The 14212-nt window shown below is 32.5% G+C and overlaps 2 protein-coding genes across 2 annotated transcripts; both read left to right on the top strand.

Annotated features, from left to right (window-relative positions):
* Positions 1 to 2840: 2840 nt before the first annotated feature.
* LOC142617754 (zinc transporter 1-like) lies at positions 2841 to 4813 on the top strand. Its single transcript, XM_075790707.1, has 4 exons — positions 2841 to 3316; positions 3389 to 3526; positions 3889 to 4038; positions 4358 to 4813. Exons 1-4 carry the CDS (start codon positions 2843 to 2845, stop codon positions 4661 to 4663), a joined length of 1068 nt encoding a protein of 355 aa, XP_075646822.1. The 5' UTR covers positions 2841 to 2842; the 3' UTR covers positions 4664 to 4813.
* A 3799-nt stretch (positions 4814 to 8612) lies between these two features.
* LOC142617309 (zinc transporter 1-like) lies at positions 8613 to 11325 on the top strand. Its single transcript, XM_075790096.1, has 3 exons — positions 8613 to 9377; positions 9572 to 9721; positions 10928 to 11325. Exons 1-3 carry the CDS (start codon positions 8778 to 8780, stop codon positions 11231 to 11233), a joined length of 1056 nt encoding a protein of 351 aa, XP_075646211.1. The 5' UTR covers positions 8613 to 8777; the 3' UTR covers positions 11234 to 11325.
* Positions 11326 to 14212: the final 2887 nt, after the last annotated feature.

Raw genomic sequence — 14212 nt, 5'->3', positions numbered from 1 at the left:
ATCGGTAACGGCGGCCAGATCGAACGGAGCTTGGGCTTTGGGTGACGAGATCGGTGGTTCGATCTATAGGTGGTAGCGACGACAGGGGTGGGTCTGGGCTTGGGGCAGTGGTCTCGCGGCTCGATCTCGCCGGCGCTGTAGCGATCTCACAGCTCGAGCTCGCCGGCGTGTCTAGGCTTAGGGCGGTGGTCTGAGCTCGACGGCGCGAGCTCGATCTCACTCTCTCTACTCTCTCTTCGTGGTTGTTCTCTGTCTCTCTCTTTCTCTCTCTCTTCGTGCTCTCTCTCTATTTTTAGTCAAGAAATGAGATTTGAAGGTGAAATAAGAACGGAATTGATTTTCCGTCCGAGAAGGCCTATTTTACGGTCAAACTGTAAAATAATTTCAGTTGACCAAATTTTCTTTGCCTACCAAACACACAACATGGTGTAAAACAATTTCCTGAAATGCTTTTCAGCCAAAACAAACACAGCCTAAGTTGAAACTCATGAGTCAAACTAGCCGCTATGTGTGGGCTTTACAACATTGTTACTCATGAGTTTAAACTTAGTGGAATATTGAATACCTCTTCTTATTTATTTGTTGATTCGACCTAACTCTCCTTCAAAATATTCCAAAATCTCTAAAAAATTCCCAAAAAAAAAAAAAAAAAAATCAATGAACTGCAAAACAGCAAAAGAGACCCATTGTTGTGCTCATTGCCCAACCTAACAATTATAGAAGAAAAAAGTGAGAAAAAAAAAAGTGAGACAACAAGTGGAGATGAGACATGAGAGAGAATCAGTGTAAAGAAAAACAAAATAGAGAAAAATAAAGGGAAAATTACACTTGCCTCTCTTGAGGTTTACTCAAATTATGCTAACCTTCTTATTAATTTTGGATTGTACATTGATCTTCTTTACTTTCAAAATAAATTATACTTACCTCCCTAACATCTTAACACGGTTAAATTCACTCACGGAAATTTATACATTTTTAAATTTACCCTCACTTAGAAAATAACACTTACGAAAATAACAATACCTATCGTGGAATTTTAGACAAAAATGTTTAATGAGAATGAACATGTCATTATAGTATTCATCCCTACAAAATTTGGGTCACTCAAAAATGTAAAGCAAAAGCAGTACTATTCTCTGTATCTAAGGCCAACATAGACAATTTTCAGATTTTTTTTTTCAGACTCATAACTTACTTTTTCGTTATTGGCGTTTCACATAAGTTTATATATGTGAACCTTAATTAATTTCAAGGCTATCCAACATATAGATAGTGCTTACAAGCCAAATGCATTAACAAACCCACATTGATCATGATTCATGATTATAAAAAACCATACATATCTGCCTGCTGAGTGATAGAAAACTCACAAAAATATCATATTCATTATATTTTGTTCATATTTTAAGGTTTTTCTTTCATGAAAAAGGCCTTCTTTCTGTGTTTTTTTAAGGTCAAAATTTCCAGTTGAAAATGAAATGATTTTTAGTAGTTTAATAGACACCAAATTCAACTTATGCAAATTTATATCGTGTAATTATCCTCACATTTCATTGCTTCTTCTCAATTTTTATGTAGGAAAATAAATAGTAACATAGATTATTTGAGGATCTATTATCTATAATATGTGTGTGTGCATGCGCCACTTTTAAAGATAAAAATTATGTTTTTTTTTTTTTTTTTGTTGAGAATAATGACAACTCTATGATTATATTTAACTTTGCGCTTAAAGTATTAATTCTTTTAGTTTTGGCAACCCAGGGGCCAATTGTCAACCCCCTCAATCCCCCCGGATCCATCTATGTAAGTGTGACCAGTGATTTTGTATTAAGAATAATGATAACTCTACAATTATATTTAATTTTGCATCAACAATGAGATCACTCATTCTATATCTATCGTCTATAAGTTAAATTCGTCTTACACATCTGTTTGTAACGCGCAGTGTGAACTAAATGAATCATATATTGTGATCATGACAAGCATGCATGCATAGCAAAGTAGCAACTAAAATATCAATATTTTGACCTTGACTTCGATACGCCCTAGAATGGTTTGCATGACAACATAATGTTCATACCTTAAGCTTGATGAATCCTCCTAGTTAGGATCAGCTGTAGTACGGAAAGACCCAGTTCTCAGATTTGTACCTTTACATGACCTCATCTCCTTGTTAGAACTTAACAACTTTCATCAATTTCTAGATTTCCATGTATCCCAACGAGCAACAGCTCTTAAAAGATAATTTTGTTCATGATGTTGGTATGTCTAGGAATAAAACTAATGTAAACAATTACGAATTATATAAACTTAATGCATTATTTGGATAGATGATTCTCCTAGGAATGGGAGTCAGACATTTCAGGCAGATAAAACCTAGACATCTTTCCATTGCTAGGATTTAACAAGCGATCTTGACATTCACAAAACATTGGTTTAATCAGTGTCACCCATTTAGCTAGCTTGTCTCTTTATTCCTCATCTGAGTTAGGTTCTAAAGACGAGTACTTGTGCAAAACCTATATCTCTAATAGCCCTATTTACCTATCTACATTTCTATTTTATGTTATCGTTGACCTTAATTACAAGATGTCCTCATGCTCTCTATCACCATCACCATCCTCATGCTCTCTATCACCATCACCAAGTGATTTATTTTTTTGCTTAAACAACTAAATTATTTTTCTTAAACGACTAATTCAACAACGAATCAGTGATTAAGAGACAACCAGTACATCCTTGTCGTTTCTGAGAAGAAGTAAACTCAGCCTGCTTTCTTAAAGAACCAAAATCTCAAAAGCTTTCTAAGCAAATTTTCTTCTCTCATTTTCCCTTGAGTTTCATGATGATTAATTTTCAAGTTTCTTCTTTCAGTACTTATATCCTGAATTTGCTATTTCTTCTTGTTCTATTCCTCCCTACTACATATGGTGACTGTGGGTGTACTGATTCCGGGAGCACACAGAGTGACAATAGCACAGCACTTAAATATAAACTGGGTGCAATAGCTTCCATTCTTGTTGCTAGTGCTGTGGGGGTAAGCATTCCATTGCTGGGCAAAAAAATTAAAGCTCTAAGGCCAGAAAATGATTTCTTTTTCGTAATCAAGGCCTTTGCAGCCGGTGTGATTCTAGCAACCGGGTTCATTCATGTACTACCGGATGCATTTTCACGCTTGACTTCACCATGCCTAAATCAAAATCCATGGGGCAATTTTCCCTTCACAGGTTTCTTTGCAATGTTGTCATCTATTGGAACATTAATGGTGGATGCGTATGCCACTAGCTATTTTAATAGGATGCACTTTATTAAACAGGTGATGTGCTTAATTAAACTACTAAATCATTATACAATAACCTTTTCTTTAATTACATTATAACAAATGCAGGCAGGTGCAGATGAGGAAAAAGAAGATGAGCATGGGGGTCATGTACATGTTCATACACATGCCACACATGGTCACACTCATGGCTCGGTCATCCCTTCTGAAGGAACAGAATTAACCCGTCATCGTGTTATAGCACAAGTATTGGCTACTTACCAATTCATTTTTTCCTCTAATCTTTCCCAATGGTTCGTTTGGATAGAGGAATTCAAAGAAAAAAAAATTGGAATTTACTCTCTAGTTTGATTGCTTTCAATTAATAAAGAATGAAATTATATATGGATTTCACCTTTATTAATATGCCAATTCAAATTCATAATGTCACAAGTGATTTTCTTTGAACAAAATGTTCAAAACTCACATCAAGCTATTGATGTTAACAAATTGATCATCAAATCCTTTATTTTAAATCCTCAAGTCCAAACGAAATCCAATGTATTTCATATGATTTCTTACCTTTTTTTTTTTTCCCCCGGCCTCTCTCTCTCTCTCTCTCTCTCAAGGTATTGGAATTAGGAATTATTTTTCATTCAGTAATTATTGGAGTGGATTTGGGTGCTAATCAAAGCGTTTCTACAATAAGGCCTCTTCTAGTAGCATTGTCATTCCATCAATTTTTTGAGGGTGTAGGGCTTGGTGGCTGCATCGCTCAGGTATAACACAATGCTTAAGCCATAGCCTCAAATTGTTGCTCTTTCCAATTAGAAAATTGGGTTTTGAAAATAATGTTAGGCAGTTCTGGCTTTTTTAATATTAGGTATAGTTTTGAGTGTTGCGAAATGTCTTCATAATGATCACATCCTCATTTCTATCATTGTTGTTATTAATAGATAAAATAATCTATCTTTTGACCTAAACGAGATGTTGTTTATCATTATAATAATTCTAAAAGCTCAAATTGATCGGCTCACCTCAAATCGATTGAATTATTGATTAACAATTGCTTCCTTACGTTAATTATTGGCTATGTAGGCTAAATTCAAGTCCAAGTCTGCCGCAATAATGTCATTATTTTTCTCTCTCACAACCCCACTGGGAATTGCAATCGGAATTGGAGTAGCAAGCACTTACAAAGACAACAGCCCAACTGCTCTAATTATTGAAGGGACTTTCAATGCTCTTGCTGCTGGGATTCTCATATATATGGCACTTGTTGACCTATTAGCAGCAGATTTCATGAACCCAAGACTGCAAAAAAATGTGAAGATCCAAATGTGGTCAAATGTCTCACTTCTTCTAGGGGCTGGATTTATGTCACTCATAGCAAAATGGGCTTGATTCTTAAGCAGTATAGTCTTTACATTATTATGTTGTACTTGTCTTGATATAGATTTTTTTTTGTGCAACTTCCTGATTGTTTTGTTGACACAATACCGTAAATAACTCGAAGGAACGTATCAAATTTGAAATAAATCAAAAGAGAAGAAAATTCCATTACAATAATAAACGAATTTATTTATTCATTCACTTGATTACCTCATCCTTCACTATTTGTCTTTAGTTTACAACTTTTTATTTTTTAGAAAAAATTTATTTATTTTTATATCTATTTTTGTTTCAGCCTAGTTCGTCCATGGTAAGAATATTTTACATATATAGTCTCATTAGATAAGAAGCCATATAGGGAAATGTATATATAGCTAGATAGAAAGGGAATTATTTTTATTTTCAATTTCATCTTTAATTTGTTAATTTTAGTTACTGGAGAAGTACTTTTATTTAATTCTTCAATCTCACTTTTCTTCTTGCATTAATTAGGTTAGGAATTCAATAATTTGATTCTAAAAAAATGGTATTCGTTATTAACTTATTTCATTAAAACTTAATGTTGTTTATTTATTAATTTTCTTTCATAAACTTTGATTGAATTCTTTAACTACTTTTTTTTTTTTTGAGAAGCAATTCTTTAACTACCTCTATGGTGAACATACAAAGAAAAATTGTATAGTTTTTTTCAATTATATTTATATTTCAGTCCCATTCATAGTGTGTAATGTTGTTTAAAATGAAAAAATGTGAGTTTGAGATGAGAAAACTAACGGGTCCTAAATTTCCTACATTTTAGGCACTCATAGTCTTATACAGATATTTTTAGTGAGTATTAAATATTGTCCTGCAAAAATTAGCGAGTATTTAATACAATATTTATTTGGTTTGCCAAAAAAATTATTTATAAAAAATAAAATTGTCAAACTATATAGGTAAGCTCTTTTTTTTTTTAATAATTTGATAGTTGAAAGGAATTTTGAATATTGAACATGTTGGATGAAGATATGATAGTTAAATTAAGAGATTCTTAATGAAGGTTGACTTGGTTCTAAAACTCTTTATTCTTGAAAATTTGACTCATGATTTAATCATCCATGAGAGATAGCCCCTCGTGTTCATGAAAGTGCCACGGTAAAGACTTAATGTGTCAACTCTTACCAAAAGTAAACAGATAATACTATTACTTTTTAGTGACAGATATTATTATCTCTTACTAATTTGTGTTTAATTAATGCACGAAGAATTTCTCTGCTAATATAATTCTCTCACTACTTTTGAACTCACTTATCATGAGTTAAGGGTTCTATTCTTTTCTTTTTTTAGTGGTGGGGTTTGGGGGGATAAGTTATCAAGAGTTAAGTTAATAAAGGCATCTCTAACAGATGAGTTTTTTGCACTCTTTTTGTCCAATTTTTGCGGAGCAAGCCAAGATATACACACATGTAATTAACCTTATAGACAAATTTTTTAATTGCTCAAACGTGGAGAGCCACTATAACTCTCAACTCTCAACAAAAGTATTTATCCTTGTGTCGTATTCCTCAAGCATTTGGTGCATTCACTTATAAGATTCATGTATTCCTCAAATATTTGGTGCATTCATCTATAAGATTCATATGTTGTGTGAGAGGTGTCTCATATTATGATCTCATAATAGGTTCATATAAAGACTTATAAGATTCATGTATTACTCAAGCAATTAGTGCATTCACCTGTAAGATTCATATGTTGTGAGAGAGGTGTCTCATATTACAGTCTTTTAATAGATTCATATAAAGTAACTTTTTCTTAATTTGAGAGGACTAGTAAAAAATAAAAAATAAATAAAGAAAAAAAATATTTATATTAAATAGAAAAAAATTCAAAAAAAATTGGAGAACTGTTTAGGGGCGTGCTTAAAAAAATGCTTTAACTAACATTTATGCATGGTGTATAAAATGAAAAATATTAGGGATGTAAAAAATTTCACAACTGTTGTCATAACTTATTAAGTGACAAACTGTGAATGGTGGAGGTCAAATGATAAGTCCACATCTCTACCACTCATAATTCGTAATATAATAAATTGTAACAAAAATAATAAAATTTTTTATATCTCTAACATCACCATTATAAAATGGAAGAAAATGCTTAAATTCAGATGTACAGGGAAAAAGATATGACTTTTGTTTACTTTTTCATTTAGAAATAGTTGAAAAGATGTGCCCGTCTCTGCCACGACCAAGTAAGCACAAAGCACTATCTAATGCAAAAGAGTGAGAATAAAACAAAAAGTTGGCATTATTTTATAATTTAAGACTACTAAGCAGTAGAGGAAAGAACACATTATATCGACATTTGGATTGACTTTTGTTAAACGAGGCAACATAACTATGCAATCTAAGCTGAATGACCTTGAATAAGGAGTTTGCATGACAACATTGTGTCCACATTTTTGCCATTGCTTTTTGCTTGAATATGTCATTTCTCAACAACTTTAGTAAAGCTAATAAATTATCCTATTCTAACAATTCTCTTTCACCATCATTCCTTTATATGATCTCATCGTGACCGTCCTTGTGCTCTACTGCTTCTTTACATGACTATAATACCCTCATAATTTTTCAAAATATTTTCGTGTACCCCTTCCTCCTTTCAAACACTAATCTACTCCATCTTTTACCTTTAATCCAAACAAAAATTCTGGTATTAAATCAACTCCTTGTGCAGATTTTTATTAAAGCTTGTTAGCCCATTAAATGTTTAGGGTTTCAATCCAAATTTACTTGGTATATAAGAAAAACCTTAATAAAACATGTTTTTCAAGTCTTGGAGAACTACTCCTCTACCATTTCAAGCATCTAACAGAGATCAATTTTATTCCATAAGTATCGATGGAATAAAGTTGCAGCCTAAGCTTCAAGTGTACTGAAGATCAAAGGCATGAATTGAGATTCATGTTAGAGCATATCTACATTAAAAAAATCTGAGGGTTTCAGAGCTAGGTTTGCTAATTATAGTTAAGTTTATTGTGAGTTAAATATTCTTGACTGCAAACTTTTATTTGTTATAGTGGATTGTTCTTCTTGGAATTGGTCCCCCAGGTTTTTTTTTACCTTAAAACTTGTTTATTTTATTGGTTTTCTTGAGTCATCATATTTGTGTCTTATTTACTTTTTTGCTGTGTGATATGATAGATTTATGTTTAACCTAATATCTACATAATTGACTTAAGTAACAACCTGGCAATAAAATCAGGTTAAACATAGTGTGTTTAGGGGTCGAAAAACTAACATATTGTATATATATTAACTCGAAATTGTGTATAAAGAATTTTATTTTTAATAGTAGCAATATGATCCATGATAATTGTTATTGCTATCAAGCTTAATAATTTTTTTTTTCCAATTAGGCCAAAAGACCAATTGATTTTGTACCATATAAACAAGATTCAATCCCATGATTGTAATTTATTATCATACAAAAACGAATTTATTATCATACAAAAACTCAATGAATTTCATTTTTGTGCATGCAAAATCTAATTCTATATTTGAGGGAACGAGACTTTACCAATTGAAATAAAAGAAACCCACAAAAATTGTGTATAAAGATTAACATATGAAATGTCACTACAATAACTACCATACCAAAAATAAATTGTGTACTTAAATCCCTCTTTTAAATCTGATTTTCACAATAATTTGTCTCTAGTATGTAAATTGGTCCACATGAAAGACAGTACTGGTCCCTTACCAACCTTGCTGATCGATGATCAAGATTTCCTTTCCATGGAAATCCATTATGCATGTGGGATACTTAATTCCAGACCATCCAACACATGCTGACAAGCCACATGAATGACACAATGCTAACCTAGCTAGTAGCTATTTGAGAAGAGTTTTGAGCAAAGCCTATGTTCATTTATTTTTATGTTGGTATTGACTACATATATAAGATGCTTGGCTTATTATCAGCCATCCATTGTTTATTCTTTATTGTTTTTCAATTGAACCATCCAATGATTTAAAACAACCCGTATTGCACCTTCTTTTTCATTTGCTATAAAAGTACAAAACTCAAGCCATTATCAAAGAACCATATACATTTGACAGTCTACTCCTCTCTATCTCTCTCACACACCATGTTCATCTTGAAGTTGTTGTTTCTTCTAATTGTTTTTGTCCTCCCCACTATAGTATCTGCAGATTGTACATGTGATGCTGAGGCCACAAAGAACAACAAAAGTGTTGCACTTAAATATAAAGTAGGTTCAATAGCTTTAATTCTTCTTGCAGGTGCTGTGGGAGTAAGCATTCCGCTGCTGGGCAAGAAAATTCCAACTCTAAGGCCTGAACATGACATCTTTTTCATGATTAAGGCCTTTGCTGCTGGTGTAATTCTAGCAACCGGGTTCATTCACATACTACCGGATGCATTCGCAAGTTTAACATCACCATGCCTTAATGAAAATCCATGGGGAAAATTCCCTTTCACGGGTTTCATTGCCATGATGTCTGCTATAGGAACATTAATGGTGGACTCATTGGCAACTGGGTTTTATAAGAGGCTGCACTTCAATAACTCTAAGCAGGTGAATGTTGTAGATGAAGAGATGAATGAAGAGCATGAAAGACATGTGCATGTGCATACACATGCCACACATGGTCATGCTCATGGCTCAGCCACCAACCCCGAGGACTCAAATCTTGCTGAGCTAATCCGTTTTCGTGTTATATCACAAGTAAGGTTTAATTTTAAATTCATTCTTGGTTGATATTGTATGATTTTGGATAACCAGAATAATGAAAAAGTATATACATGTAGTTGATCTTGATTAATTTGTGGAGGATCTTTAACTTTGGTTGTCCTTATTGGATGATATTGACTGATGGTTATTTTAGAGTTTGATTAAAATTTGGTGGGTGTGTTTTTTAGGTGTTGGAGTTAGGAATTGTGGCTCATTCAGTGATAATTGGAATATCATTGGGTTCTTCTCAAAGCCCTCAGGCAATAAAGCCTCTACTAGCAGCACTGTCTTTCCATCAATTTTTTGAGGGAATGGGACTTGGTGGTTGCATTTCTCAGGTATCAGATTTCTTTCTTTTATTATTATTATTATTATTATTATTATTATTATTATTATTATTTTATTCTATAGCCATGACCTCTCAAAGTGGTCTAGTTGGGCTCTTTTAATTGAGAAAATTGAGAACCAGTTGCATTTAACAATTCTGCATCCTTGAATTCTATGACAAGTTTAGTACTTTATAGCATTCAAACTTAGAGAATGGTCACATAACCATTTATTTATTTAATAATTGTTAATGCTAATGAGTAATATAATCTTTTGACATAATGTTTACGGGAAAAAAAAAAATTAATTCATAATATATGAAATCTATAATATGTACCCCATCTACCGACAACTTTCATCAAACTAACACAATTTGTATTTGATCTCATCCCCCTTCTCTTATATATATATATATATATATATATGTGTGTGTGTGTGTGTGTGTGTGTGTTTGTTTCTAAAAAAAAAACACACAATTTGTATAACATTTCATACTACAATAAGTTAGAGTCAACAAAAAATTTCTCTATCTTTCGAATGGAGATGGCATGCTATAATTGCGTCTTGTTTGGTTAAGAGAAAAAAGTGGTGTTTTCAGTATTTATTTTCTGTTTTTTGTGGAATCCACCACCAAAAAATTGGTTTGGTTGTGTTTTTGTACTCAATATTTATTTTTAGTTTTCAAAAAAAGTGGATTTGAATACAGAAAATGAATACAACTTTTTAGCATTTTCGTTTTTTATGAATATGAATACAGTGGCATATTCGTAAATATTTTAAAAACAAAAAATTACTTTTTTTTTTAGTGATATGATGTGTATAAGTGAGAAAAGTTACATTTTTCTTTAAATGGAATACAATGACCAAACTCGGGTATGATGTATTCTATACTCAAATTATGTATTTAAAACAACTTACCAAACACTACCAAATGTAAAAATGATTGTTTTTTTATATTTAAATTCAAGATTTGAATATAGAATATAGAAAATGAAAAGTGGATACACTACTTTTTAAAACCAGACAGGCCTTTAGTGTTAAAAATATGATATTAAATGTGGAACTATATCACAATAATGTTACTTCTATCACAGAAAATTATGAAAATTAAAGAATGTGAAAATATTTGTCAACCTAGCATGACTCTTGGGACTAAGAAATGTTTTAGTTGTTTTTTTTAATCTCTAACTTTAGTAAATTTTTTTATTACAATGTAGGCACAATTCAAGACTCGATCTGCAGCAATAATGGCAACATTTTTCTCCCTCACAACACCTGTGGGAATTGCAATTGGTATTGGAATATCAAGTGTTTACAATGAGAATGGCCCAACATCTCTGATTGTTGAAGGGATTTTCGATGCTGCATCGGCTGGGATTTTGATTTACATGGCACTCGTTGACCTACTAGCAGCGGATTTCATGAGCCCAAGAGTGCAAAACAGCTTGAGGATCCAATTTGGAGCAAATGCATCACTTCTTCTAGGGGCTGGTTGCATGTCTGTCTTGGCCAAATGGGCTTGAATTTTGAACACCATGTATTTTGCTATAAAAGTTAATTTTGACTGTTACTGTCTTTTTTATTTAAGAAATAACACAACAAAATAATATCACAAGTCCTTTTTTGCCGTATAAGTATGTCCGTTACAAGTCTGACCAAGAAAGGAAACAAAATACGTACATAGCATAGGAAATATTTTCTCTTTATTTCGCCATTACATAAAAGAGCATAGTTGTTTTTTAATCGACTGCCTTACCATACAGGCTTGTCATGCATCATATCAACCACAATATTTTCATTTAAAATTGTTTTAAAAGTAGTCAACTTTCTTTTCTTTTTTTAAGTAAGAAGAAAGATAGGATAGAGTTTCTATATGTAATCTAATCTCAAGTTAACCTCAAAAGGAATACTCTGTCAGATTCTTTTTCTTTTCATACACAATTCAAACCTCACATGCCACCCACTGCGACTCTTTGACATTGTTGTCTAAGAGTTATATTAGTCCAAGTCAATGTTTTGAGCTTAGTTATATTCTTCAGTTTTTTTTTTTAGTTAAATATATTCAATAGTTAGAATAACAGGAGAGAGGGGCTTGTTGTCTTAATAAAAGAGAGTAGATGGCGTTGAGTTGTAAGACTATTAGTTTTATTTGTTTATATTTCTTATAGAGAGTTTCAATCTATGACATCCGCTCCAAATGATATCATCAAATTAAGACACCAATCAATTTTTGGTATAGGCAGAAATTAAACATTAGATCTCTTATTCAACCATCAAAGATTACTATTTTTTTTTTTTTTGAGAAGAGAGATTTTACTAGTTGAGCGAACTAAAACCCACAATGCTATTAGCTTTAGTTATCATTAAAGTATATATCTAAAGTCAAAAATATATTTTTAATATATCGATCTCAATAAACATGAAAAGCCAGAAGAGCATGGTGCTTAGGAATTGTAGCAGGTTCATGCTAGTCAGAGACGGAGCTATTCTTGGACTTGGGGGGGCAGTGGCCCCCCCAGATTTTCAAAAAAAAATTTTAATATATATATAACATATTATTTTTAGCAATTTTCTTCAATAAAAATTATATTTTGCCCCCCTCTCATAATATTATTGATATTTTCAAATGCTAAAAAAAAAATAGCCCAGTAACAAAAATTAAGCCCAAACAACTCCTCAAAACAAACTCAAGCCAAAAAAAAAAATCAAAAATCAAAAATCAAAGCCGGTTCTAATTAGATATCTACCTAGGCTAGGAGTGGGAAACACCCCCACTTACCTCACACATATAATAAAAGGAAAAAAGAGAAGGGGATTTCTAACTCTAAGCCATTTAAAAAAAAAAAAGAAGAAGAAAACCTAACTAACTTACGGCTGAACACAAAGGAGAGGAATTTGGCAGCCAGCGGCAGAAGCAAAGGTATCCTGTCATGTCTCATCTCATATTGAATCCTTGTTTGAGATGATTTACTTTTTGTAATGTGTTGAAAAAGGAACTTGATCTTTATAAGTATGATGTAGTTCAGCATTCAGGGTTCAAGAATTTGAAAAATATTTCTGAATTGTGCCAATGGATGGTGAGAACTAGAAAATCAGAAATCTATCTGCTTATTTGTAGAGTGGTCAAGCTTGTGCTTACTCTTCCCGTTTCTACTGCAACTACAGAGCGAGCATTTTCAGCTATGAATGTCATCAAAACTGACCTTCGCAACAAAATGGAAGATGAGTTTTTGTTAGACGCTATGATGTTATTCATTGAAAGGGACATTGCTGCGACAATTAGTACGGATTCAATCATAGATGATTTCGAAGATTTAAAAAGACGGCGAGTTCCATTTTCATTAATAATTGCATTGTAATATCTTTAAAAAAAAAAAATTCTGTATTTTTCTTTGTTGATGGTTTATTAAATGAATGTTTATTTGGAGTTTCATTTTTTTTTTATACTTCTGCCCCCCTAACTCCAAGTCCTGGCTCCGTCCCTGATGCTAGTACTCAGGAATTGCAGCTCCAAACAATTTCGTCTGCCTCAACATATTCTAAGACCACAGGTAAAAGTAAAACTCACCGTTTCATTTAAGGCTTTGTGATAGGGCAACATTTTCCTTTAGAGTAGTGAGATTATACGTGTAATAGGACTATTAGTCTTAATGAAAGTTGGTTATAACAAACTATCCCTCTTATGTCATCTATATAAACCATCTTGATGTAATCAGTTTTAATTCATTGGATTTTAGTAACAAAAACTTCTAGATATTTTGGAGACTCTCTCTTATTCTTCATGGTATTAGAGCTCTAAGCTTTGAAGCACTCATCCATGGCTTCCAAAGACCCAAATTCTTCTTCTGTTCCTGAAAATCCAAATGTATCTTTCCTCATCTGCTACATCTATAGCTATGGTGAATCCAAACCCTTTTGTTAATCCATTACTGTCACACTCAAACATGTCATCAATGATGACTGTGAAGCTTGATTACAACAACTATGTTGTTTGGAAGCATCAGGTCGAAGTAATTCTTGAGACATATTCAATGATTGATGCCATTGACGATTCAGTTCAAGTACTAGATCACTATCTCAAAGATTCCTCAGGTAATTTCACCCTAGAGGTTAATCCAACATATGTGAGTTGGAAGAATCGTGAACAAGCTCTATTCTTTTTTCTTAATTCTACCTTATCTCTCTGTTCTTGCTCTTGTTATGGGTCAGAAATCAGGGAAAGGTGTTTGTAAAGTTTTAAAGAAATGTTTTACTTCCATTTCTAGATCTAGCATAATGAGTTTTAGAAATGAACTTAGGATCTGTTTGGATAAAACTTATTACTGAAAACTGAAAACACAGTAACAAAATAATTTTTAAATGTGTGAATAGTACAGTGGGACCTATTTTTAATGAAAAAATTGCTGAAAAGTGATGTTTGTGGGTCCCGTGAACAGTGCACGGGTGCACTATTCACGGAAAAAGTCAACATTAACGGCTAAAAAAAAGAAAAAGAAAAAAGA

The sequence above is a fragment of the Castanea sativa genome, chromosome 11, assembly GCF_040712315.1.
Source record: "Castanea sativa cultivar Marrone di Chiusa Pesio chromosome 11, ASM4071231v1".
Classification (NCBI taxonomy): Eukaryota; Viridiplantae; Streptophyta; class Magnoliopsida; order Fagales; family Fagaceae; genus Castanea; species Castanea sativa.
The sequence above is the reverse complement of the archived record's forward strand: the minus strand, read 5'-3'. Positions and strand labels throughout refer to the sequence as shown.